The sequence below is a fragment of the Carcharodon carcharias genome, chromosome 14 (genome assembly GCF_017639515.1).
Source record: "Carcharodon carcharias isolate sCarCar2 chromosome 14, sCarCar2.pri, whole genome shotgun sequence".
NCBI lineage: Eukaryota > Metazoa > Chordata > Chondrichthyes > Lamniformes > Lamnidae > Carcharodon > Carcharodon carcharias.
This window is the reverse complement of record NC_054480.1, coordinates 16,305,037-16,332,932: the sequence shown is the minus strand read 5'-3', so window position 1 is coordinate 16,332,932 and position 27,896 is coordinate 16,305,037. Positions and strand designations below refer to the sequence as shown.

The window sequence follows — 27,896 nt, the reverse complement described above, 5'->3', positions numbered from 1 at the left end:
TATATAACAATATTGAAATATATATAAAAAAAAACAGGTATATAACAATCTAGAAAACCAAGATATATAGCAATGTAGAAATATTAAAGATAAAAAAAAACAAAGTATATAACAATATATAAATCGTAGTTGTGATTAAAAACCAAGGTATATAACAATATAGAAATATTATATATTAAAAAAAAGATATATAACAATCTAGAAAACCAAGATATATAGCAATGTAGAAATATTAAAGATAAAAAAACAAACTTTATAACAATGTATAAATCATAGTTGTGATTAAAAACCAAGGTATATAACAATATAGAAATATTATAGGTCTAGAAGCAAGGTATATAACAATCTAGAAATAGTATAGGTGATTAAAAACAAAGGCAATAACAATATAGAAATAGGAGATCATAAACAAGGGCAATAACAAGAGATTCTCAATAGTAAACACGGGATTGAGTCTAGCAGCTTTTTATGATACTTTTTAAAGGGTGCAGAGCGGCACTTCCTGGTTTCCCCCCCTCCCCCCCCGTCTCTCTCTCTTTAAATAAACCCGCCTTCCCCGCTCCAGCGGAAAGACAAACCTTCGGTGTGGGGGGGGGGGGCTGAGCCGCTGATTGGACGGAGCGGGCTGCCCGTCAGAGACTGCGGCCAGTCGGGTGTCAGAGGGGGCGGGGAGGGGGGGCGTGGCGGCCCATTGTGACGCGGCCGGGTGGCTGTTTCGCGGCAAATATTTGGCGCGTAAAAAAAGCAGCCCCATGTCTGAGCAGCTGGCAGCTTCCTGGATAGAACTGAACTCCAAGTATCCTTTTAACCTGCATCAATCCGTGGGATAACACGGGAGGGCGAGCACTTGGAATTATAATTTGCTGCTGAAATAATATTAATTTGTTAATGCGTTCTCTTGCAGCGAGAACAAGGATCCAAAACAAAAAGGGACAAAGACAGTAACAACAACCCCCCCCCCCCAAAAAAAAATTGCAACATTAACAATGTCCAGAGAAGGGTTACCGGGTGCGATAAATCCCGAGCCCGCCGCCGATTCCCTCCTGTCCAGCCAGACCGGGATGGTCACCGTGTCTTGCTGCGGGCCCGAGGGGCTGCTCGGGCAGCCGCTGCTGATTTTCTCCTCCCCAGGAAGTGGCCGGGCTGAGCCGGAGGCAGAGGCAGAGGCGGCAGAGCGGACGGGGACCGGGGCGGAGGAGGCTCAGGGGCTCCTGCTGTTTGCTGCTACTCCCCAGGGTCCCGGGTCAGCCGAGTGGGGACAGCGGCCCCCCCTGGGGCGCCCGCCGGTAATTGGTGTGAGTGAGAGAGTGTGTGTGTGTGTGTGTGTGTGTCTGTCTAGGGCTGTGTGTATACTGAGAGCACCAACATCCACCTAGAGGAACATTACTGAGTGTACCTGAACAGATATATCCTTACATCTTCTAGTTATACTTGTGTGTGTGTGTGTTTTTATGTATACTGACAGCACCAATATCCACCCAGAGGAATGTTTCTGAATGGTTCTAACATATCTTCTAGTTATACGTGTGTGTGTGTGTTTTTATGTATACTGAGCACCAATATCCGCCCAGAGGAACGTTTCTGAATGTTATAACATATCTTCTAGTTATACATTGTGTGTGTGTGTGCGTGTATGCAGTGCTGATACCCCAAGGAGCATTACTGCGTGTAGCTGAACAGATAGATCCTTATACATTCTAGTTACGCTTGTCAGTCCTGATAGCACCACTATCCACCCAGATGAACATTGCCAACTGTTAACACCTTAAAACCTTCTCATTGAGCTTCTGTGTCAGCATAGCCATCTCACTACAACCTAGAAATCTACCTAAATCACAGAGATCTATTTTAATGCTGATTATACTCCCTTACTGATCAAAATACTTAGCTTTAAGCATTTTTCGCACCAAGATTAGGCTATTTTAAGATAGTGAAGATTGCAGCACAGTTTAATATTTTTGCATTCAAACGTTTTCTTGAGTATTGTGTCGGATGGGAATTTTTCAGATTGGGCAGGGTGTTGTAGGTGCTGCAGAATTAGTATTTGGTTGTTTTACAGATGATTTGGGTCTTTTTAGGCAAGTTTTGTTTGTTAGTTGATGGGTAAGTTATCTCCCACCATCATTTCAAGTATATGACCCACACATCTGTGTGTGTTAGTCGATTTGGCCCTGGTCTTGCAGTGAAACTGTTTTTGGGGTTAGGAAGAGACATTTTTGTGTAAACAATCAAGCTGGCCAGACAACTTCATAAAACATCATGCCTACGTTCCTGTGCCAGTTAACTCACTTTGTCTGAAAAATCTCATGCTGAATGCTGTTTTGCCACTTTAAAAAAAACTACAGGAAGACAGTGCATTCAGTAGCTGGAGAGAGCAGCACTGATCAGTACACCATGGTCCGAAACTGTAGTCCTTATCCCTCCCTTTAAGATCACACTCATCTTCCCCACCCCCAGTCTGGGGACATTAAGTAATGGGGCTTTGGGCACAGGTCCTAGAGCAGCAAGTGTTTTGAACCAGAGAATGGAAAACCAAAGTTCTGTGTGCGCTTGATGCTGTGGGCACAGTTTAGGCCCTAAACACCAGAATTCCCTCCTGAAACCTCTCTGCATCTGTTCCCTCCTTTAACACGCTCTTTGACCAAGCTTTTGGTTACCTGTCCTAAAATCTATCTCCTTATGTGACTTGGTGTCAAATTTTCTTTAATAATGCTCCAAGAAGCACCATGGGATGTTTCATTACAGTGCATTAAAGATACTATATAAAGTTATTACTTTGATGCATTAAAGGTCTCAAATTCATGCAAGTCGTCGTCGAGATTCCTATCCTTGGATACTTTGCACTTTGAATTCTGTAAGACCACTTGGGGCACAGTCTGGGTGACTGCAGCTCGTGAGCTAGTTGCAGAACTGCATTCGGAGAGGCCTAAAGAGCAGGCTGGCTGCTGTCAGCCCTGGGCTGGGAATCAGTCCCTCACAAGGTAAACAAAGAGCTGTGGAGGGGGAGGGACACCCAGGGAAAAGCCATCCCCTTCCACTCTGCTCCCACAGTGCTGTGTCTGAGATTAGATAGCTATTGTGGAAGGACTCACACAGAGTCCTGGATCATGCCTGCTTTGAAATTGAATAAAACTCATTTTAAAAAGGTTATTCAGCTGCAATCAGTTTTATTGCAATAAAAAAGCTGACATTTGATTTGTTGCTCAGAGCTCTAACTTATTAAATTTCCACGGATTTTCTTTCAGAAAGCAATCTCCTTCTCAGGTTGCTGATCTAATTGTTTTAGTCAAATTCTAACTATATTGACTTTTAAATGTTGAGTGGACCTGGTTCGTAGGAGTTCCTGAGACCACCTCTAAAATCCCTGGTCATTGGTGCCTCCTTCACATTGAGGGTTTGCTAACTCCTTCCTACCAGTTCCTCTGCTAGAATTAGCAGCACATGGGACAATTATTTTCCTTTTAAATGGTGAACTAAAGTCTTATTTTATAAAGTAATAAAAACAAAAATGTCCTTGGGTTTTAAGGTGGTCGAGTGTGTCAACTGTATGACCTGGCACTGGGCCCATATTTGATTTCTGTTGTGTTGGGGTAGTTGACTTCAGCCAGAGGGCTGTTGTTGTGATTTTTGCCTCCACTTCTGGTCTAGGGAAGTGAGAGAATGATTAGAGTTCCAGCTGGACTCTACTGCAAAGGGATTGGAGTACTGGAATAAAGGAGTCTTGCTACAATTGTACAGGGTTTTGGTGAGACTGCATCTGGAATGTTGTGTTCAGTTTTGGTCTCCATACTTGAGAAAGGATATACCTGTATTGGAGACAGTACAGTGAAGGTTCAATAGATTGGCCCCTGGGATAAAGGGGTTATGCTATGTTGTAAGGCTGAGTAAATTGGGCTTATATTCTCTCCAATTTAGAAGAATGAGAGGCGATCTTACTGAAACATACAAGATACTGAAGGGGTTTGATAGGGTGGACTTTGAGAGATTGTTTCAGCTGGTCAGGGAATCTAAAACACGGGGGTTCAGTCTCAGGATAAGGGGCTGATCATTTGGGACTGAGATGAGGAGAAATTACTTCACTCAAAGGGTTGTGAATCTTTAGAATTCTATACCCCATTCGGTTGTGGATGCTCCATCGTTGAATACATTTAAGGCTGAGATGGACAAATTTTTGGTGTCTCATGGAATTAAGGGATACAGGGAACAGGCAGAAAGTGGAGCTGAAGCCCAAGATCAGCCATGATCGTATTGAATGGTGGAGCAGGCTTGATGGGCCGTGTGGCCTACCTACTCTTCCTATTTCTTGTGTTCCTGATAGCTTCTTGGTGATGTTTGCTGGAAAGCGCATGTGAATTTCCTGTGAGGCTCTTACGACCAAATAGCAAGCTGCCACTTGTTGACTAGGCTCACACTTTTTTATATTTAAAAAAAATTATTTCCAAGATGTTGTGGAGGAACTGTGGAATTGTACCTTGATCTATTCCCACCCAAAGATGGGAGTTCAGAGTGAGGATGAAGTGGCTTGTTTCACTGGAGCTAATGTTGCATGTCTATGGTCCAGAATCTGAAACAGGAAAATCTTTATTGAGTATTGCTGGAAAAAGACACTTGTTGTCGAAGCTTTTTGTCTTGCACTCATCAGGACAATTCCCAAGAATACCAACCAGTAAAGGGAATAACAATTTATACTTCTTGAGAAGAGAGTGCTGATTGGTTGGCATGTGGGCTCTGAGTGGTAGAGGTGTTGCCATGGCAGCTGCCAAAGTCCAATTGCTGGAATACTTGCAGACTTTGCCTATAACACAGTTGCTGTACTCTGAGTCAGCCATTGCCTGAAGTGCTTTAAGGCTTCTGATAGATACCACGCGAGTTAGATGTTTGTCATATACTTAGCAGGGACCTATATGACATGCTGGAGACATTAAAAAAAAGGTTGTTATCTCTCAGTTCTCCTGAACTTAGGTGAACTTCTAGTTATTTAAGCTTTTTTGCAGTGAGTTGTCGTGATCTAGAATGCGCTGCCTGAAAGGGTGTCGGAAGTGGATTCAAAGGAAATTGGATGAATACTTGAAAAGGAAACAGTTGCAGGGCCATGAGGAAAGGACAGGAGGGGTGGGACTAATTGGATTGTGCGTTCAGAGAGCGGGCACTATGGGCAGACTTTTTTTGTTCATTCGTGGGATGTGGGCAATGCTAGCTAGGCCATCAATGATTGCCCATCCCTAATTGCCCTTGTTCAGAGGGCATTTTTTTTTTAAGAGTCAGCCACGTTGCTGTGGGCCTGGAGTCACATGTAGGCCAGACCTGGTGAGGACGACAGATTTCCTTCCCTAAAGGACATTAATGAACTAGATGGGTTTTTGCGACAATCGGCAATGTTTTTGTGGTCATCGTCAGACTTTTAATTCCAGTTATTGCCTCCGCTGTGCCGTATGAGTCAAACCTTTGTTCCTCTACCAGAGCTGCCGAATTCAAAGCCAGTAGACCTGAGGTGTGTGAGGTGACACGACCTCCTTGGTAAAAGTGTGCAATGGTGAAGGATTGGCTTGCTGCCCCATCTCTGTCTCCCAGAAGATGGAGCCTATGAGGGTGTGTGGTGGAGTGGCTGCTGCATGATATACGGGGTTGCCATGTGTATATGGCTCCGTGATCTTCCCTGATGATTACTTATCCCCTATCCCTCCCCTCCTTTAAAAATAGGTTGCCACACAGTCGTGCCAAATAGGAGTGTAGGTTGGCTGTGTGCAATGCCTGAGTGGAGGTTATACTAGACTGTGCTTTGTGTGCCGCTAGCTGCTGGCTTGACTGGCATCAATAGAAGCTTCAGAATAGGGCAGCCACCAGTTGCTACATGGGTGAGTGATGGATGCTCAGCAAAGCTCAGCGTAGAAGGAGCCAGGCAAAAGCATGCTTGAATGGCAGATATTAGTAAGGTGACACAGTTTTTAAAAAACATGGCACACTCCTTTTTAATATTTAAAAGATTTATCTGCTCCCTCCTCTACAGCAACACCATTGGAGTTGGTCTACCCTGACAGTGTTGAAACCCCTGAAATTTCGCAACAGTTTCACTTCCCATTCATGTGGTTCTGGTGTGTTACAGTTCGCCTGGGGAGTCCCAAGTTGCTGAGGCGACATCCAATTTTACATGCATGTTGTAGCCTGGAACTATGGATGGTGATGGTAGAGGCTCTTAACTTTCTTTCCACCACATGGCTGCCCAGAAATCCTTCCCATTCTTACCGCCTGCCATTGGTGTGTTTTGGAATGATTTGCAGGTTGATAATGACCCTGTTTGGCCGCCCCATGAACACACCTTCCTTGGCCATCAAGTCCTGGAGTGGGACTTGAACCCGGAGCTTCAGGCTCAGAGGCAGGGACACTACTCTGCACCCGTCAAGACCTCAGCCCAGTCATGTAAACTGGGGCAAATAAGTTGGGGGGGGGGGGTGGGGTGTGTGTGAGGGGGGTGGTTTCCTTCTCTTGAGTAGAGTGATTATTTCTAAACTGGTTTCTCACAGTATAGCAGTCTGTGCTCAAGGTTATCTCATCTCAGCTAGCTAGATGGTGGGGGAAATCGGGTATGTTTTATTCCGGCCTCTTCCTGCCCTCAATTGCCAGCTGTAAAGTGAGGTGACCGGGATATGTTTCCCCCACAGCCTGTTGTCCCTGAGCAACGAGGGGAACTTCCTGCACGGTTAAAACGTGGATATCTGTAAAGGTCGCAGATTGTTTTGTGTATGATGTTTTGCAGTTTATGGTTGTATTGATGGTTCTGTGTAGAAGGTGTTTGGCCAAAAACAGCGGCAGTCATTTGTACTTTCCCTTTTTATTCACAGTATCTGCGAGTGGGTTTTCACAAAGTTCCTTTTGATGCTCTCTGCAGGTGAAGAGGAAGTTGGAGCTGGAAAGTGATCATCAGTATCTCGCTGTGGAGATGGTGAGCCCTAAAGGGAAAGGGAAGTCTTCTGGGAGAGGTATGGTGCAAAGTAGCAAAACTTGTAATGGTATGATTTTCTTTAGCCCCGTCTAGGAGGAAGAAGTGAGTGAAAGACTTGAGCTCTCCAGTCTAAGCTCTTACAACCAGCATTGGGAAGCGCAGGAACCTTACTTTAGGGTCTTTGCAGTTGGTCACAAGCCCTCGTTGGCAAAGGCCTAGGATTAGGTGTTTGCTCTTCTGATTGGGCCAGAGGGTCCTCATAAAGTGGCCAACTTTATTGTCTTGGCAGATACAAGTGGAGTGGACCCCGTGTATGATAGCAGCTCAGCTCGTTTTATTCATGATAGTTTGTCAGGTTCGAGGGCCGATATTCTCTCTAGGCATACTCGAGCCAATTCTCCAAGAACGCCCCTGCCTCAGCCCATCTTCTGCTGAAACCTTCATTCACGCCTTTGTTACCTCCAGCCTGGACTATTGCAAAACTCTCCCAGCCAACCTCCCACCCATCACCTTCTGTAAACCTTAGCTCACCAAGAACTCTGCTAACTCGCACCAAACCCCGTTCACCCATGTGCTCACTGACCTATGTGGTTTCCTGCCTGACAACCCATCGATTTTAAAATTCTCCTCGTCTTCAAGTCCCTTTGACCTTGCTCCCCTTTTGCCTCTTGTTACCTTCTGTAGCCCGACAACCTTCCAAGATCTCTGCGCTTCTCCATTCCTGGCCTCTTGCATATACCTGATTTCCTACACTTAACCAATGATGGCTGGACCCTAAGTTTTGGAATTCCCTAAATCTTTCTTCATGCCGCTCCTTAACTGCTCCTCTTTTTATCAAGCGTTTGGTCAGCTGTCCTAATGTCTCCTTATGTGGCTCAGTGTCAGATTTTGTTTGGCAATGCTCCTGTGAAGACCCTTGGGATGTTTGCTACGTTAAAGGCACTATATAAATGTAAGCTTTTGTTGAGTGATCAATTTTGCACGTGGGATATTCCTCCTCAGCCTCCTCTTGCAAGGTTACAGAGTTGTGCTGGGAGGCTCTACCTGGAAGCTGGACATGTCAACTTTCAGCCAGGGATGGTGGTATTATTGTATCGTGGCCGGGAAGTAATATAAATGTATATAAACCGCCTCCACCTTAGCCTTTTGAGGAAAATGACTGCATTCTTTCCTGCCCTTGCTAATACCCTCGGAGACATTAGCTTGACCCTGGGGCCTTCCTGGTTTCCCTAGTTACCCTGAGTAGCCCGCTAGGCCATCAGAGGGCAGTTCAGTCATGCCCAGCGACACTGGGTAAGAATGGCCATTTCGCATTCTGGAGGGACTTAGTGAACCAGTTGGGGTTTGACCTCAGTACCCCTGGGTCACTAGTCCAGTTCCATAATCACGATATCTCCCATTGTTCCACTGGGTAATCCTTACTGATTTTTAAACTTGTTTGCTGAATGCATGATTTATTGGGCTACAGTTCAAAGGCCTGGAATGTGCTCGTGATCCTGGTATGTGGGTGACAAGATTCTTGTCCTTTGACCCTCGGAATTTACTTGTTGAAGTTGCAAACTTTTTTCCTCTGGGGTGGCTCAGTCGTCCGAGGTGGCAGGTTGTGGGTTCCAGTCCCGTTCCTCGGGACGGAACCATAATCCGGGCTGAGACTTCAGTGTAGTACAGAGGGACTTGCAGAAGAGATGTTAAACTGAAGCCCCCCCCCTCTCAGATAAATGTGGAAGATCCCGGGGTATTATTTTAAAGAGCAGGGGGTTTCTCCCTGATGTCCCGGCCAATATTTATACCTCAGCCAACACCACTGATTAAAAAAAAACGATCACGTGGCCATTACGACATTGCTGTTTGTGGGTGGCTGCAGTGCACAGATTGACTGCTGCGTTTACAATGTGCTTTGAAATGTCCTGGGGTTGTGAAAGGCACTAGATAAATGCAATGTATGGAGTAGCTGTGACAAATAGTGCAGATGCTTTAAATGAGAAGCTAAGTAAACACCGAAGGAAAGGGGTCGAAGATTATGCCGATAGAATTAAAAACTTACATTTTTATTGCGCTTCTCATGATGGCCGAATGCTTTACAGCCAATCAGACACTTTTGAAGTGTAGTCACTGTTGTAAAGTAGGAAATGAGGCAGCCAATTTGCGCACAGCAAGCTCCCACAAACAGCAATGTGATAATGGCCAGATAATTTGTTTTTATGATGTTGATTTGAGGGACTGGGGAGGCAGTGGTGTAGTGGTATTGTCACTGGACTAGCATTCCAGATACCCAGGGTAATGCTCTGGGGAGTCGGGTTCAAATCCCACCATAGCAGATGGTGAAATTTGAATTTAATTTTAAAGATCTGAAATTAAAAGTCTAATGATGGCGGTGAAACTATTGCTGATTGTTGTAAAAACCCATCTGGTTCACTAATGTGGAAATCTGCCATCCTGTGCCTCCAGACCCACAGCAATGTGGGTGACTCTTGAATGCCCTCTGAAATGACCCAGCCAGCCACTCTGTTCTCAGGGGCAATTAGGGATTGGCAATGAATGCTGGCCCAGACAGCGATGCCCACATCCCATGAATGAATAAAAAAAATGAATAAGTATTGACCAGGGCACCAGAGATAACTCCAGTACTGTTGAAATTGTGCCCTGGGGCCTTTAACATGACACGAGCAGGCAGATGGGTCCTCAGTTTAATGTTTTATCCAAAAGATGGAACCTCTGACAGTGCAGCACTCGCTCAGTACTGCACTGGAATGTCAGCCTGGCTTTTGTGGGTGAGAGTGTTACCAACTGAGCCACAGCTGCATATTAGGTGAGGGGAGTTGGGAGGAAGAGTGGAATATAAACACTGGCCTGAACCAGTTGAGACAAAAGGCCTGTTTTTGTGCTGTACGTTCTCTGTAATTCTGTGTAAGTTATTTTGATCTTAGGCCTGAAATCTCCAGTGGAGAAGACTCGGTACGACACATCCCTGAGCCTGATCACCAAGCGATTTATCCAGTTGCTAGCGCAGTCTCCGGATGGTGTGTTGGACCTGAACTGGGCAGCACAAGCCCTCGAAGTTCAGAAGCGCAGAATCTACGACATCACCAATGTCCTGGAAGGCATCAAGCTCATCACCAAGAAATCCAAGAATCACATCCAGTGGCTGTGAGTGTTGCAGCAGGCATTGAACGTGATTGTCGCGACATTTAAAACATCTGAATCGTGGAACGATAAAACCCAGAAAGAGACCATTCGGCCCTTGGTGCCTGTGCTGGCTCTTTGGTGGGCTCTCCAATTAGTCGCACTCCCCTGCTTTCTCCCCCATTCAAGTATTTATCCAATTCCCTTTTGAGAGTTACTACTGAATCGGCATCCATCACCCTTTCAGGCAGCGAATACCAAATCATCACAACTTGCTGCATAAAAATTTTTTTGTCATCTCCTCTCTGATTCTTTTGCCAGCACCTTAAATCCGAATCCTGTTACTGACTCTTCCTCTGCTGTTTCCTCCTTATTTAGTTGATCAAAACCGCTCCTGAACTCCCCTTCACTTGGTCTGTGGCTGAATTCACTTACGTCCCAGCCGGAGCAGCACCACAATTGGTCTCCGATCCTCTGGGTTTGGCTGAGGGGAGTGGGGTTTGACGGTGATGGCGAAATGGGTCATCCTTCTGCTCAGTGAATACCGCTGGGAAGCATGTGCGGGAGTGTCCGGTCTGGCCAGACATCGTAAGGATCATCGTAGGGATCCTACCACCTGCGTGTGATGATGGGCGGGCAGAAAGCCAAATCCTAAGATAAAGGCAAAACACTGCGGCTGCTGGAAATCTGAAACAAAAACAGAAAATGCTGGAAAAACTCAGCAGGTTTGACAGCATCTGCGGAGAGAAAGACGAGAGTTAACGTTTCGAGTCCGTAGGACTCTTCAGAGGAATTTAAATCCACTGAGGATGGGGTAGCTTCATATAGCAATGGCTGATGAGATCAATCCGTGTGGGGCAGGTTCTGCCACAAGTGCTGCGTGTGAGGTGGTTATCGTCCGGTGTCTTTGTGGGGTTTTTTTTTTCCAGTTTTGGCACCTTTAGCCAAGCCACTCTAGCCAACTTATCACTGTGGTAGCACTCACCGGCCCACAGGTGATGACACCTGGGGAGCTGGTGACGTAGTGGCAATGTTACTGGACTAGCATCTAGAAACCCGGGCTCATGGGGATAGGGGATCAAATCCCACCACGGCGGCTGGTGGGAATCTAAATTCAATTAATAAATCTGGAATACCAAGCTAGCCTCAGTAACGCTGACCGTGGCAATTATCAGTGGTTGTCGTGAAAACCCATCTGGTTCACTCGTGCTCTTTAGGGAGGGAAACCTGCCACCCTTACCTGGTCTGGCCTACACGTGACTCCAGACCCACGGTAACGTGGTTGATTTTTAACTGCCCTCTGAAATGACCGAGCAGTTCATGGAGTGTTAGGGGTGGGCAACAAATGCTGTTCTTGTCAGCGACGTCCACATCCTCAAAAAAAAATTCCCTCTGTCGGTGACTAGTAGTGATGGCTGTGAAGCATGGACGATGCTTAGAATCACAGAATCTTTACAGTGCAGAAGGAGGCCATTTGGCCCATCCAGTCTGCACTGGCTCTCTGAAAGAGCATTCTACCTAGCCCCACTCCTCTGCCTTATCCCCCGTAACCCTGCACATTTATTCTTTTCAGATAGCAATCCAATTCCCTTTTGAGTCCCTCGATCAAACCTGCCTCTACCAGCCTCTAAGGAAGTTTGTCCCTGACTCAAACCACCCTCATGGGGGGGGAAAAAAATTTTTTCCTCTCATCACTATTACTCCTTTTGCCAATTATTTTGAATCTGTGGCTTTTGTTCCTGATGCTCTTTTGAGTGGGAACAGTTTCTCACTGTTTACCCTGTCTGTACTCCTTGAATACCTCTATCAAGCCTCCTCTCAGCCTTCTTTCCTCCAAAGAAAACAGTCCTAACCTCTCCAATCTATCCTCATAGCTACAGTTCTTTATCCCTGGAATCATTCTTGTGAACCTCCTGTGTACTGTCTCCAGTGCCTTCGCATCCTTCCTCAAGTATGGTGCCCAGAACTGGGCGCAGTATGCCAGATGAGGCCTAACTAGCGCCAAATGCAAATTCAACATGAATAGTTGTCAAGAATTGGAAGCTCATCTTTCACCTTTGCTGCTGCATGCAGTGCATTCTGGGCATTTCATGACAGGACAAAATCACAAGTGTGGCAGCCCTCGCAAAGGCCAGCCTCCCAAGTATGTCGGCATTCAGCAAGCAGAGGCGACTTCACTGGTGCGCAGGATGTATTACCGAGGGCCTTCTGTGTGGCGAGGTAGCCGGACCCAGTAGGACCCGTAGGATGCCCGAACCTTCAAAGCTGATGTGAAGGCCCTCGACATTGGGTTTTGTACCAGTCAGTGTGATGCCCTCCAGGGTCCCTGCCAAAACTAGGCCATGTGAGTTTGGCGCTGGAAGATGAGGCCATTGCTCCTTAAGGAGGGAAGCAAACTCCTACTTAAAGTTCAAAAAATAGTGAGAGTGCAGGAACTGTGGAGGAGTAGAGAGATTTAGGGATCCAAATCCAGAAATGACTAAAACCTAGTTAATGGGTACAAAAAATAATTAGAAAAAGCTAATGCCATGCTGGCCTTTATCTCTGGGCGGGTGAAGTACAATAGAAGTTATGTTGCAGCTGTACAGAGCTCTGCTTAGACCCTACCTGTAGTGCTACGTTTAGATCTGGGCACTGCGCCGAGAATGGCTACAATGTAGGAGGGGAGGCCATTTTGCCCATCATCTCTGTGCCAGATCTCTGGAAGAGCAACTCAGCTAGGCCTAATCCTCACCCTTTCTCTGTAGCCCTGCATATCGTTTCCCTTCAGTTGCTTATCCAATTCCCTTTTGAAAGCCCCGATTGGATTTGCCTCCACCACACTCCAGGGCAGTGCACTGCAGATCTTAACCACTCACTGTGTTAGAAGAGATTTTTCCTCATGTTGCCTTTGCTTCTTGTGCCAATCACCTTAAATGGGGATCTGAAAGGATGTATTGTCCTTGGAGAGAGTAAAAGCAGATTCACCAGAATGAGTCTGGAACTCACTGCCTGAAAGGGTGGTTGAGTCACAAACTCTCGTAACATTTAAGAAGTATTTAGATATTCACTTGCGTTGCCATAGCCTACAGGGCTATGGGTCAAACGCTGGAAAATGGGATTAGTGTAGTCAGATCTTTGTTGACTGGTGTGGACACGATGGGCTGAATGGCCTCCTGTGCTGTAACCGTCTCTGGTACCAGGGAAAGAAGGGTTAAATTGAGGTGCGATTGCATAGTCTAGATTTGTATTCCCTTGAATGTAGAAAATTGAGTTTAATATCTAATTGATTTGTTTAAGATGATAAAAAAAGTTAACGGGGAAGAGGAAGGTGTGTGTGCCCATACATCTCTGAAGGTGGAGGTGGTGAAAAAGGCATTTGGGACACTTGCCTTTATCAATGGAGGCATCGATTACAAAAGTAGGGAGGTCATGTTGGAGTCGTATAGAACCTTGGTGAGGCCACAGCTGGAGTACTGTGTGCAGTTCTGGTCGCCACATTATAGGAAGGATGTGATTGCACTGGAGGGGGGTGCAGAGGAGATTCACCAGGATGTTGCCTGGGATGAAACATTTAAGTTATGAAGAGAGGTTGGGTAGACTTGGGTTGCTTTTTTTTGTAGGAGCAGAGAAGACTGAGGGGCGACCTGATCGAGGTATACGAGATTATGAGGGGCATGGACAGGGTGGATAGGGAGCAGCTGTTCCTGTTAGTTGAAGGGTCAGTCACGAGGGGGCACAAGTTCAAGGTGAAGGGCAGGAGCTTTAGGGGGGGATGCGAGGAAGAACTTTTTTACCCAGAGGGTGGTAACAGTCAGGAATGCATGGGGAAATGGCTTTGTGTTGCCAGCCTGTGGCGCAGTGTGTTTCCATGGACCCACCCTGCGCTGCTAGGCTCTTACATTGGAAGATAGGACTTGGGAGCAGCAGTAGGCCATTTGTCCCTTTGAGCCTGATCCGCCATTCGATAAGATCATGCCCAGCCTTGAATATGTTCAATGACCCAGCCTCCACTACTTCCTGGGGAAGAGAATTCCGCAGGCCAATGACCCTCTGCTTTCTGGGGAAGAGAATTCCACAGGCCAATGACCCTCTGCTTTCTGGGGAAGAGAATTCAACAGGCTTTTGACCCCTGAGAGGAAAAAAAAAATCTTCATGTCCGTCTTAAAGCAGTAGCCCTCTTATTCTTAAACTGTCCCCCCTTGCCCTGGTCTCCCTCACAAGAGGAAACATCTACCCTATCAAATTCCCTCAGGATCTTATAAGTTCCAGTAAGATCAGCTCTTTCTTATAAATTGCAGTGGGCACAGGCCCAACCTGTTGGACCTGCCTTCATAAGGTAAGGCCTTCATCCCAGGAGTGAGTCGCTTGAACCTTCTCTGAACTGCTTCTAACACAGTTATATCCTTTTTTAAAGAAGGAGCCCAAAACTGCACAGTATTCCAGGAGTGGTCTCACCAGTGCCCTGTACAGCTGCAGTAAAACTTTCCTACTTTTATATTCCACTGTTTTGTCCCCAAACCATCAGATATTCCTGCGCTGCCCTCTCTTTCTTTGCACCCCTGTTGCCATTCCCCTCTGCTTCCCCTCTACCAATGATGGAGGTTTTACCTTATTCTAACCACCACTTCTGCAACCCTTTCCTGCTATCCACAGTTCATGTGGGCACTCGCCCATCCTAAATACGAACCCCTTAATGTTCTTGGAGGTTTTGACTTTCTTAAAGTTATATGGTCATAGGAACAAGAGTAGACCATTCAGCCCCTCAAGCCTGTGCCTCTATTCAGTTAGATCATTGGCTGATCTGCATTTTAACTCCATCGACCCATCATTGCTCCATGTTCCACAATACCCTTACCTAACAAAAATTTTATCGATCTCATTTAAAATTATTAATTGAGCTAGCATCTACTGCCTTTTGTGGAAGAGAGTTCTACACTTCTACCACCCTTGTGTGTGAAGAAATGATTTCTAACTTCTCTCCTGATTGACCTGGCTCTGATTTTTGAGGTTACATCCCCCTTGGACTAGACCGCCCCCCCCCCCCCCCCCCCCCCCACCCCACCCCAACACCGCCAATGGAAAAAGTTCCCTCTTCTCTTCCCTATCAATTCCTCTCAAAATCCTGACAGGAATGTGCAGAGGTGACTTTGGGGTTGAACCATTCCCGACCCCGACTGGAGAGATGTGCAAATGCAAAGCACCAGAGGGGAAGATGATTCAGGAAGGCCCTTGGAGATCCCTGTGCTCCTCCAACTCTGGCCTTGTGCACGTCCCCGACTGTCAAGGAGAGCGATGAAGCTGCAGACCTGCCATTTGGCTCCGAGTTGAACTCCGGCTTCAATGAGTGTGGGCCTTGGCTCGGTAGTGTTGGCCTCTGAGGCTGGGGGCTCATGCCCAGCTGCAGAGGCTTACTAAAAAACAGAAAATGCTGCAAACGCTCAACAGACCTGGCAGCATCTGTGGAGAGAGAAACAGTTAATGTTCCAGGTCTGTGACCTTATTTCAGAACTGAGAAAGTTAGAAATGGAATAGGTTTTAAGTTTTTGTACCATGAAACTACTTGTCATTTAACCTCTCCTGCCCACTACCCTATGATAGACCTTCCCTTTTGTTGTTCTCCTCCTCTTTCCACCCCCACCCCCACAATCTCCCGTTTCACTTGCTCAAAGCCTATTGCTTTTCTAACTTTACTCAGTTCTGGTGAAAGATCCCAGCCTGAAACATTAACCCCATTTCTCTCTGCGCCAACACTGCCCGATCCCGTGAGGGTTTCCAGCATTTTCTGTTTTCGTTTCAGATTTCCAGCTTCTGCGGTATTTGGCTTTGGCTGCAGAGGCTTAATCTGGGTTTAACACTGAGGGAGCGTGGCACTGCTTTTTATTGTCGCCTTTCAAATGAAGACGTGAAACCTAGGCCTCTCTCAGGTGATTGTAAACGATCCTCCAGCCACTACTGGGGAAAAGAACAAGGAAGTTCTGGTGTCCTGATCAACATTCATACCTCATTCAGCATAACCAGGATGACAGCTCGGTGAGGGAGTTCGGTTATTTGGAGAGATTGGAAATGCTGCGATTGTTCTCCTTGGAGCAGCAAGGGTTAAGGGGAGACCTGACATTGGAAATTATGAGGGGTTTTGATTGAAAAAGTAGGGAGTAAACTTGCCACTAAAAGTGGGTCGGTAACCAGGGAGCTTGCTGTGCACAAATTGGCAATTATATTGCAACCGTGATGCCATTTCAAAAGCACTTCGTTGGCTGATGTGCCATGCCTGTTTTCATTGGCCCAGCTGGCTACATAAATGTAAGTTGTTGTTGTATGTCACTGTCCAGTTTTTGCTCTTTGCGCGGAGGTGGTGGTGCAGGTGATTGGGTCAGTTAATTCAAGAAGGGATGATAAACATTTTGGGTGGGGGTGGGGGGGGTGCGTGGTTGGCAATGAGAGTGAGTGCATGTCTTTTGGACATCGAGAACGCCTCTTCGGTTTGTCCTGTGTTCCTGCTTCCCAGTGAGGTGGTTGTGTTAATGACTCTTCTGTGTTTCTTTGTCCCTCAGGGGTGGGCATCAGTTCCTGGATGGGGAGGTGCTTGCCCGGTACCAGGCCCTGGTGAAGGAAATTGCTGAGCTGGACGACAACGATCGGAAGCTGGAGGATCTGATACAGAACTGCACCCTGCAGCTCAAACTATTGACAGAGGACTCGGAGAGCCAGCGATATCCTTATGTTGCTGCTTGGGAAACTAGTGGCAGCGCGCAGCGAATGAGATTGGCTTTCACGTACTTTTGGATACTTCATCTCCTGTCCCCACTTCACCCCTTTCTCCCCAGCGCAGCCAATGATTTGATTTATTGCTGAAAAAAGAAACACGCTGTTGAAGCTTTTCGACAGAATCACAAGAATACCAAACCTCAAAGGGAACAACAATTTATACTGCAGGAGAAGAGGGTGCTGACTGGTTGGCAAGTAGACTCTGATTGGTAGAGGCGTTGCCACGTAGAACGCATGATGGAACAGTTAACTGCAAAGTTTAAATTCAAACCAGGCAGTTTGACTCTGATTGGTCAAGGCATTGTCATGAGCACATGTCCATGTGTTATGTCTTTTTCAACTAGCAAAATCTTGGGGTCAGCCATTCCCTGGTTCGTTCACCATGGCAATGCTTTGACCATGAAAGAGTCGAGGAGGCAGGCTGAGTGGTGGGATTGGAGAAGATTGCAGTGGTAGGAAAGATTTATAATGGGAGGTGGAGAGGATATTAAAGCTGGGGTACTAGAGATTCTGTGGGGATGGCTGAGAGGTGGGATGGTGTGAGGTAGCATTTGAACTAGAGTTTGAGGCCAATTGACATTTGAGGCCAATCAAGGGAGAGATTCAGCGGGTGGCAAAAGTAGGGGGAGGGGGTTGGGTTGGATTGGATTGCAGACAAGTGCTGTGCTGGAGATGGAATCAGATGGTGATGGGTTGGGACTGCTGTTGGAAGCTGAGCTCCTGATGGCTTCAGTTGGAGTGAACAACCAGGAAATGGGTGTGCGGCATTCATGGAATTAATGGATTGACTGGTATGAATGAGGGAAATCAAAGCTTCTGGTCAGAGCAACTTTGGTCGTCAATAGAAACACTTTTTGTGGGGGGGGTGGGGGGGCTGCAATTTTATTGTGACCCACTGGTCGAAAAACTGACTGGATCGGGTTCGATGCGGTTTTCCACACTCTGTCCGATTTTAGAACTGTAGAAAGTTATGGCACGGAAAGAGACCGTTCAGCCCACCGTGTAGGTGTCAGCTATATAGGAGCTATCTCCTTTCTGGTTGTTGTTCCGTAGCTTTGCAGGTTCCGGCTCTTCAAATTCATGTCCACGCGTTCGTTTCAAATGTGGAGGGTTTCTGTCCCTGTCAGGCCGTGGGTTCCAGACCCAACTACCCTCTGGGTGAAAAGGTTTCTCCCCCCACTTCCCTTTATCCTCAACCAATCATTTTAAATCTAAGCTCCCTGGTTATTGACTTTTCTGCTGAGGGGAGTAGATCCTTCCTTTCCACTCTAGATGGGCCCCTCATAATTCTATACACCTCAGTCAAATCTCCCCTTCCTCCTCCTTTGTTCCAGAGAGAGTGACTGCAGCCTGTTCAATTTTTCCTCATGGTTAAAGTTTTCCACTCCTGGCACTCCTTGTAAATCTCCTCTGTGCCCTCCTTAGTGCGATCATCTCCTTCCTGTGACGCACTGACCAGACTTGTATGCAGTACTCTAGCTCTGTCTAACTGGTGTTCTATACAGTTCTGGCATAATCCCCCACCCCACCCCTCCAGCTCTTATATTCTATGCCTCAGCTAATAAAGGAAAGTATCCCATACGCTCTCTCAGCACCTGTTGAAGGCAGCAGAGGGTAATATTGCAAAACTGGTGTTCTGCTGGAACCCGCAGAATTCCAGTCAGCTGCTTGGCTTGAAATTCCCCGCAGAGCGTGAGCGGTAAAACTCCGTGAAATGTTCGGAAAGCCTCGTCGCTTCAATCCGCAGATGCAACTGGATCCAGATCCAGGGCGCAATGGTGGATTTGTCTAGAGACTGTGCCTCCTGTTCATGTTTAAACCTCTGGATTTTGGGTCCAGGTTACTGGGATGGAATATTTGCCTGCCTGTGCCCCCCTCCTCTCCGGACAATGCACATTGTCACATGGGCCCAGTTACATTGCTCTGTATTGACCCTGTAACCAGCCCAGTCTGATGCTGATGTGCAGTGCAGACAGCAGCAAAGTGATCCATTCCCCAGCACTGACATTACTTAGCTTGCTAAATGACTACCACGTTTTAACAGTAAGTGCTACTGGGCTTTGTTGATACCACACAGGGGATCTCTGTTAGATGCTGTATTAAGACTGGTGCCAAGACAACTTTTGGTTATGGCACCCCAATTGGTTGTGTGGTCTCTCAAAGTAAGGTGTATGGGACATGTTACTTTTGTAAATCCAAGATTATTCCTTGACCACCTTCTTGCACATTTGCCTATGTCACTTGTCAAGACTTGCGTAGCATTGAAAACTTGGCTGATGAGATGGTGATGGTGATTAAAGCCCCAGCTGATACCAAGCTCCAAGTGACTGATCCCAGTGAGGTAAGTGCTGCCCATGGGAATCACTAGTGTACTTCAAAAGCCGAGTTCGAGCAGAGCTCTGGCCCAAACCCTCCCTAGGGTTACCAACTCTCCAGGATTGTCCTGGAGCCTCCAGGCATTGAAGATTAACCTTTCGATGGGGGTGGGGTGGGACATTTGGCAGTCATGTGATGCAACCTCCAGGAATACGTCCAACCAGAGTTGGCAACCCTATACCCCCTCACAGCCCTGCAACTCTCGGTCCTCAAGCACCTCCGCAACAGAGGAAGGGTGGGCACGGGGCATCTGGTAAATGCCTGTGTGCTGTTCCTCAGCGTAATGTAAGTAACCTTCACCCGGCTGGGTGTCTGAACCAGCTAAAGCAGATCTCGTTAATAGTGACTAGCTGCTTCATGTGGAGGGGAGAGGATTAGTGACCGAGTTGCTCCAAGGCACCCTCAGCATGTGGTTGTAGCACTTCACCGGCCAATGCAGTGGTGCAAACCTAAAGGTGGGAAGGGTGAGCGATGAGAAAGCTGCCATGTTTCTGCTGGAGCCGCTGTGGTCCAGAGGTGAGGTGAGGTGTGTGCTGTGAGCTCGGTGTGTGACGTTTCCGTGTCTGATAGATTTTATCCGGAGCAGCTGAGGAGCTAAAACTTGTTCTCCCCTGTCCCCACACCCTCCCCGGCACCCCACCCCGCCCCTCCAATCCCAGAACATGTGGCTATTCTTACCACCTCTGCCGTTCAATTCCAGTCTTGCAAAGGCGACTGGCTTCTGCCCACAAACTTTGCCCTGTTCCCCATCTCCTTACTGATTGGTTTCCTGCCATTTAGGAACACAGGACCTAGGAGAAGGAGTAGGCCATTCGGCCCTTCGAGCCTATGCTGCCATTCTGTACGATCATGCCTGACCTGGTTGTGGTCTCAGCTCCACCTTGCCCTCTGCCCACCGCAACTTGTGACTCCCTTTTCTGTCAAAAATTCTACCTTGAATAAATTCAATGACCCAGTCTCCTCCTCTTTCTGGGGAAGACAGTTCCACAGACTAATCTCCCTCTGAGAGAAAAAAAATCTCCTTACCTCTGTCTTAAAAGGGAGACTTCTTATTCTTAACCTGTGTCCCCTAGTTCTAGCCTCCCCCACAAGAGGAAATGTCCTCCTGGTATCAAGCCCCGTCCAAATCTTTTATTTAAAACAGAGATGAGGAAGAATTTCTTCTCTCAGAGGGGAGTTAATCTGTGGAACAAAAACAAAAAATGCTGGAAAAACTCAGCAGGTCTAACAGCAGCTATGGAGAGAAGAAAAACAGAGTTGACATTTCGAGTCCGTTTCACTCTTCAGAGCTCTGAAGAAGAGTCATATGTTCGCGAAATGTTAACTTTGTTTTTTTTTTTTCTTTCCACAGATGCTGTTAGACCTGCTGAGTTTTACCAGCCCCTTCTGTTTTTGTTTCCAGATTTCCAGCGTCCACTGTAATTTGCTTTTATCTTAGTTCATCTGTGGAATTCTTTACTGCAGAGGGCTGTAGAGGCTGGGTCGTTAAGTATATTCAAGGTGGAGGTAGACAGATTTTTAATCAGTATGGGAATCAAGGATTATGGGGGAAAGGCAAGAAAGTAGAGTTGAGGATTATCAGATCAGCCATGATCTCATTGAATGGCGGAGCAGACTCGATGGGCCGAATGGCCTACTTCTGCTCCTGCATCTTATGGCTACGGTCTTAATCCACAAGATCACCTCTCATCCTACTAAACTCCAATGGATATAGGCTCAACCTGCTCAACTTTTCTTCAAACGGTAAGCCCCTCATCCCAGGAATGAGTCAAATGAGCCTTCGTTTGCTGGGGTAGTGGCAGCAGTTGCCCCTTCGTCTCACCCAGTTGACCATTTGCCAGCTCCTAGCCTGGACGGTGAGTGTCAGCCGGCTGTTGGGAGTTGAGGGGTGGCCAAGACTGACCCTGCTTCCTGAGCGACTGTTATCCCATCGCTTGACCAAGTGATGGTGGATTAGAACTCAGCCTTCAGGGCTGAACTGAGGGAACACTTGCACACAAAAGGGGTTTGGAGCTCTCTTCTGCAAATGGCAGTTGACTCCAGGTCAGTTGTTAATTTTTAATCTAAGATTGATAGATTTTTGTTAACCAGAGGGATTGAGGTATACGGGCTAAAGGCTGGTACATGGAGTTAGATTGCAAACCAGCCAAGGTCTCATTGAATGGCAGCAGAACAGGCTTGAAGGGCTAAATGGCCATTCCTGTTTCTGTGGCCCTATCATAATGGAGAGCAAAGAGGTTGTCAGCTGCTGCTGTGTTTTAATAGAGGGTCATAGGATAGCGATTAAGAATAGACTGATTATTTTTCCCCTTGCTTTCTCTCCCAGCCTACCTGCAAGTGTTGATACCGTGGATATAGTCGGGACGCAATCTATGCCTGAGATCCGTTAACTCAGGAGCATAAGAACAGGAGGAGGCCATTCAACCCCTTAAACCTGTTCAGCCGTTCAGTTAGATCCGGGATTGATCTGTATCTTAATATTTATTCCACTGATCACCTTGGTTCTCTAATCCTAATATCCTTAACCTGACAAAAATCTACTGGTCTTAGTTTTGAACTTTTCACGTTTTCCCCCAGCTTCAACAACTTTTCTGGAGGATAGAGTTCCAGATCTCCGCCACACTTTGAGTGAAGTGCTTCCTGACATCACCTCTGAGCTGATTTTAAGCTTATTTGTGTGCCCTAGTTGTGCTTTTACTCACTAAAAGGAAATGGTTTCACAGTCTACCCTATTAACTCCATTAATGATCCTGAACACTCCTACTAGATCATTCCTTAATCTTAAATGCTGAAGAGAACAGTGCTCAGCACAGTGGGAGAACAATCTGGACTCCTTCCTGCTCCCTCTCTGGCTCTATTCCATGTGGTGTGGTGCATTTCCACACCGAGCCACTGCAGGTGGCAGTGATCTGTGGAAAATTGGTTCAATGATTGGATCAGTATTTGTGTGTGTGTCTCTTTCTCTCTCTCTCTCTCTGAAGGCTCTGCAGATCTCATTGCAAAGCAGCAGGGGGCCAGTGGATGTATTCCTATGCCCTGAGAGTGGTTCGGGCACTTGCAGTCCTGTGAAGACCCTCACCAGCCCCGTCAAGATCAGCCCCATCAGGACCAGCAGCCTTTGCAATTTGACCGATCAGGAACTATTAGGAAGAACACCCCTGGGCACAATTCTCTCGTCATCTTCGAGTCATGGCCAAGGTCTGTTTTTTTTTATTCAACATTTCCTCTTTAGATGCTCACATCATTGCCATGTGGTTCAGTGGGTAGGACTTTCACTTTTGAGCCTTAAGATCATGTCACTCCAGAAACTTGAGCACATAACCAAAGCTAACGCTCCAGTGCAGCACTGAGAGAGTGCTTCACTGTCAGAGGTGCTATCTTTCAGATGAAGTGTTAACAGACACCCTTGCCCACCCTTTCAGGTGCACGTACAAGATTCCACGGCACCATTTTGAAGAGCAGACAAGTTTTCTTTGGTGTCCTGGTCGATGTATATCCCCCCGATCAACATCACTTAAAAAATATAATTGTCTGGCCATGATCACATTTGCTGTTTGTGGGATCGTGCTGTGCACAATTTAGCTGTCGAGGTTCATTCATTACAACAATGACTATACTTCAAAGTACTTTACTGACTACAACTTGCTTTGAGACATCTTGAGGTCATGAAAGGCGCTATAGAAATGCAATACTTTCTTAAAGGACCTTATGCGATATTTTTAACCTTTGCACATCATGGGGAGCATTATTGAAACATGAAAATCTAGAAAATAGGAGCAGGAGTAGGCCATTCGGCCCTTCGAGCCTGCTCCGCCATTCAACATGATCATGGCAGATCCTCTAACTCAATGCCATACTCCTGCTCTCTCCCCATACCCCTTGATGCCGTTAGAGTCTAGAAATCCATCTATTTCCTCCTTAAATATATTCACTGACTTGGCCTCCATAACCTTCCATGGTAGAGAATTCCACAGGTTCGCCACCCTCTGAGTGAAGAAGTTTCACCTCATCTCAGTCCCAAATGGCCTATCCCATGTCCTGAGTCTGTGACCCCGCCTTGTTTCAAACCACGCCCCCCAGCCAGGAGAGACATCCTTCCTGCATCCAGTCTGTCCAGCCCTGTCAGAATTTTATATGTTTCAATGAGATCCCCTCATTCTTCTACACTCGAGTGAATACAGGCTTAGTCAACCCAATCTCTCCTCATACGGAATCAGTCTGATGAACCTTGGCTGCACTCCCTCTATGGCAAGCGTATCCTTTCTTAGGTAAGGAGACCAAAACAGCACACAATACTCCAGGTGTGGTCTCACCAAGGCCCTGTACAGCTGCAGTAATGCTTTGGATTTGCGCAGTACAAGTCTTGGATTATCTCTTTCCCCAGATGTTGACTTGCAAAGGTGCTTTTGTATCCTGTGGAAGTTTACATTTTAATTTTAATTTTGATTTGTTGTAACTGTGGGACTTTTTTTTAACCTGGTGATTTGCCTCTGTGGGTGCTTGAGGGATGCTGGGCAGTGGTGCATGGGAAGGACCTGATCATTTTCTTTACTTTCTTTTGTATTCACAGGGGCACACCTGGCAAGTAATACATCTTCCCCATTGGCAGGAGTTGTGGACATTAACCTTTCACCTTTGACTTCAGCTGCCAGTCTACTACAGCAGACAGAAGACGCCTTTCCTGCAATCCCATTTGATGACATGTTTGTCAACCTCTCTCCCCCGCTGTTTCAGGATTACCATTTTGGTTTAGACGAAGGGGAGGGGATCAGCGAGTTGTTTGACTGTGACTTTGACACATTACAACCTTTGGAGTTCTGAGTGAGTGTGTAGGTAAGTTAAAAGTAAAGTCCGCATTATCCTATGCCTGGAATGTTCCAGCACGCTTTCTCCCATTCGCTCACGTGATCGGAATTAGCCGGATTCCTCTCAGTTGCTCTATAGACCACTCGAGGACAAAGGACTTTGTATCTATTACAGCTGGGACAAATCGAGGGTTGCTGAAGCGATGTTGGGTGAATATTTCTGGTGGTGTGAATTTGGTAATTTCATGTTTTCTGTTCGACATAAAGGTGACCTTCCTCCCACACCACAGGAGCACAAGAGCATTTCTTCCTCCCCCGCCCCTTTCATTCCCTGGTTTTTAAATTTATTCTTTTGTGGGATGTGGGTGTCGCTGGCAAGGCCAGCATTTGTTGCCCATCCCTAATTGCCCCTTGAACTGAATGGCTTGCTGGGCCATTTCAGAGGGCCAACCACTATTGCTGTGGGTCTGGAGTCACATGTAGGCCAGACCAGGTAAGGCTGGCTGATTTCCTTCCCTAAAGGGCATGAGTGAACCAGATGGGTTTTTACGACAATTAATGAGAGTTGTCATGGTCATCGTTACTGAGACTAGCTTTTATATTCCAGGTTTATGAATTGAATGATTAATTTCCAGATTTATTATTTGAGTTTAAACTCTGCCAGCTGCTGGGATGGTATTAGAACCTATGCCTCCAGGCAAGTAGCCTGGGTCTCTGGATTACTGGTTTGGTGACATTACCATTACGGCACAGTCTCTCCCCACCCCGCACCTCATGCAGCACCTGCAAAGCAGAGGCCCATCCATCCTCACTGAATGAATGTCTGTGACAGGAATGCATTTTCCTATCTTGTGAAGACTGGTTTCATTTCTCCTTGGCAACATGGGACAACCTGGTGTGTAAATGGTGGACGGAGGGTGGATCGCAGTACGCGAGTGTGCACGTGAACTAAAAATTACATTTAGAGGTATCATGTTCGACGTGTGGTTACTCCGCGGCCTGTTCCCTTTAAGCCTTTGCTCCAGATTGAATCCACCCGTCCCAATATAAAGGTGCAGCACAGCCACTGAGTCCTGGTTTCCAAGTGTTTTAGATCTCAAATTGCGAGAGACACTTGAAATGCGGTTCACCTGGCTGCCTGGAGCTGGGGTTGCTAACCTTTTAAGATCAAAGAATTTGGGATCATGATGAACTTTTTGGGGAATTTTAGAATTGGAGAGATGCAAAGAGGATACAAAACAGAAGCCAACTCCCCCTGTAGAGATTGCTGTGCCTCCCTCCCCCACACACCATGGTGAATTTCTAGTCTCCCTACCTGCCCTGTTCACACGCGTGAGAATTTGTGAGCATGGGTGCTGAATTTGACCAGGGCTCTTAACAGGAATGGCGGTGACTGACTTAACTGAAGCAGTGTTAATGAAAGGAGTTAAGTGGAGAGTTCCAGCCGTGAGTGTGTAAGCATCGTGTGAAACCTCAGGTGTTTCAAACTTAAAATAAAAGCAAAATATTGCGGATGCTGGAAATCTGAAATTAAAACAAAGTGGCGGAAATACTCTGGCCTGCCAGCATCTGTGGAGAGTGAAACGGTGAGAGGAACAGAGGCTTGCTGAAGAGAGAGACGTGTTGCCAAAGCTTTTTGTCCTTCACTCATCAGGGCATAGGCAGGAATGCCAAATTTCAAACCACCACCACAATTTACACTACAGGAGAAAAGGGTACTGATTAGTAGGCAAGTCGGCTCTGATTGGCTGAGGCGTTGCTGGCGAGAAAGCAACAGGTTACTATAGGCTCCCCAAGCCCCCAGGTTAATTCAAAAAAGGCGTAAGGCTTGAACATATTCCATTTGTTTGCAGAGAATGGGTCCCTTTTGTACGATTGCGCTTCTAACAAGTGTAAATAAGCCATGTTATGAGCTCGACGGATTATCTTAAATTGATTGTTGGTGTAGCTATTAGCGCACTCAGGATTGTTCAGCAAGTGCTGCCCAATCGTGGGATCGAATCTAACAGTAGGCGCTCTGCTTTGGGTTTTGCAAGCGCGGGCCTTGTTGAGCATGGTCTGTACAATATCTATTATGAGCAACTTAAAAAAACATGCTTGATTGGATCAGCTAATGATTGGGCCAAATGGCCTATGTATCTGCCATTGCACTGGCATCCTGAAGACCAAACGGCCTATGTATCTGCCATTGCACTGGCATCCTGAAGAAGAGTCCCATTCGACTTGAAACGTTAACTCTGTTTCTCCCGCCATAGGTGCTGCCGGAAGGTTGAGCTTTGTTTTTATTTCAGGTGTTTTGAGGCTGTTTTGCAACAGCCCCACAGTACATACAAATAAAATGCTCCTGTGGCAATGATTATCCCTCATGGTCCCTCCCATCGGCAACCTGGGGTGTTGGCACTGGTGCCATTGCTGGAAGGGCAGCAATGGTCACCACTGGCCGCACTTTACCCAAGGGCGAATGTATCAGCGCGCAGGATCTGGCGTGGGGTAGGAGTGCCGATGTCTTTCATGGGATGGAGTCAGGCAGCCAGCCATCCACCCTGGGTATCTTGGGCAGTGGGAACGGCTAGGAAGAAAAGCCTTGCTGAATGTTGTTGGGAGAAATTTCTCCTCGGCATTCATGGACCCTTTGGTCATGCAGTATCGACTGTTGCTCCCTTTGAAATTTGGCATTTTTGTCTGTCCTGACGAGTGCAAGACGAGAAGCTTTGACAGCATGTCTCTTTTTTTTTCTCAGCGATGCTTGAGTATTCATTTTGTTGTGCGAGTGTTTCTTTTTTTTTAAAAAAAAACAATTCCCTGATCAATCCCGTTTTCTTTTCCCCGTTGAACTATTTTTTTTTTGAATTTTCTTGACTCTCCAGGAAATTTTGTGGCGTAGATTATCCAGGAGCCGTCCTGCCACAGATTGGCCTGCCTGGGGTCTGAACTCCGAGAAATCCAAGCACCTGTGTGGGCTGGAGGCTTTGCTCTTGACTGACTTCCCTGGAGAAAGCTGCTTTAAAAACCCCTCGGTCCCACTCCAGGGTTATTAGTGCTGTGAGTTAACTTAAGGAGGCAAACAGTGTGTTGCGGTGCGATTCACTTTTCACGGGATTCACTTTACAAGGAGAAGCTGTTTCAGCTTGAGTCGGTGGGGGGTGGGGTGAGACCGGTAGGATGCTGCGCTATTTGCAAGGGAGCTGCTGATGATGTATTGCCACGGCAATTTGGTGGGGTGGGGGGGGGGGGGGGGGGGGGGGGGGGGGGGGGGGGGGGGGGGGGGGGGGGGGGGGGGGGGGGGGGGGGGGGGGGGGGGGGGGGGGGGGGGGGGGGGGGGGGGGGGGGGGGGGGGGGGGGGGGGGGGGGGGGGGGGGGGGGGGGGGGGGGGGGGGAGGGGCTGAGGAAGTTGCCCCGTTGGGTGTGGTTGGTGCCCAGGCTTCACCACAGTGACCGTGGCTCTCACTTTAAACGTTCCGATTGGAAACCCGCTGAGTGGGCGGAGTGACTTGAATTGCCCGTTTCCAACGCCAATCCCGAGGTTGTCACCTCTGGAGGCGGGAAGGGAGGGGCAGCTGGGGACCCCTAACCAAGTCAGTGGGATCACTCCTCCCCCACCCCCTCCCCCCCTCCGGGTAACTCGTCCCACTTATCCAGGGCACAATTCTGTTGCTGGATTGAGTGTCCAGAGACTGTTGCACTTCTGCTGCTTTTCCACTTCTGAGTGTTTGTGTGGTTCACGCACGGACCCTGAAGAACGAAAGATAGAGAACTTGCATTTACGTAGCGACTTAAAGACCCTCAACAACAACAACTTGTATACAGCGCCTTTAACTCAAAAAAAAAGTCCCCAGGCGCTTCACAGGAACATTATAAAACAGAATGCCACTGAACCACTTAGGGAGATATTAGGCTAGATGACC

General features: G+C 47.1%; 2 protein-coding genes across 2 annotated transcripts in view; both read left to right on the top strand.

Annotated features, from left to right (window-relative positions):
* The window catches only part of pxmp4 (peroxisomal membrane protein 4), a 31,000-nt gene extending 24,070 nt beyond the window's left edge, over positions 1-6,930 (top strand). Inside the window, exon 5 of the mRNA XM_041203964.1 lies at positions 6,887-6,930. Within this exon, the coding sequence (XP_041059898.1) occupies positions 6,887-6,915 (29 nt within the window). The 3' untranslated portion in view covers positions 6,916-6,930. The remainder of the gene's footprint in view (positions 1-6,886) is intronic.
* Positions 789-27,191, top strand: LOC121286842 (transcription factor E2F1-like). The gene is made up of 8 exons (XM_041203962.1): positions 789-1,286; positions 6,887-6,977; positions 9,868-10,087; positions 16,597-16,755; positions 19,037-19,151; positions 22,168-22,384; positions 23,757-24,019; positions 26,859-27,191. Exons 1-7 carry the CDS (start codon positions 987-989, stop codon positions 24,005-24,007), a joined length of 1,353 nt encoding a protein of 450 aa, XP_041059896.1. The 5' UTR covers positions 789-986; the 3' UTR covers positions 24,008-24,019; positions 26,859-27,191.
* The last annotated feature ends 705 nt before the right edge of the window (positions 27,192-27,896 follow it).

Excerpts from the sequence above, each read along its gene's own strand:
- LOC121286842 (XM_041203962.1), top strand. The coding sequence starts at position 987 with ATGTCCAGAGAAGGGTTACCGGGTGCGATAAATCCCGAGCCCGCCGCC. Across the intron at positions 1,287-6,886 it reads CCCCCCTGGGGCGCCCGCCG|GTGAAGAGGAAGTTGGAGCT; the intron begins GTAATTGGTGTG and ends TGCTCTCTGCAG. Across the intron at positions 22,385-23,756 it reads ATCTTCGAGTCATGGCCAAG|GGGCACACCTGGCAAGTAAT; the intron begins GTCTGTTTTTTT and ends TTGTATTCACAG.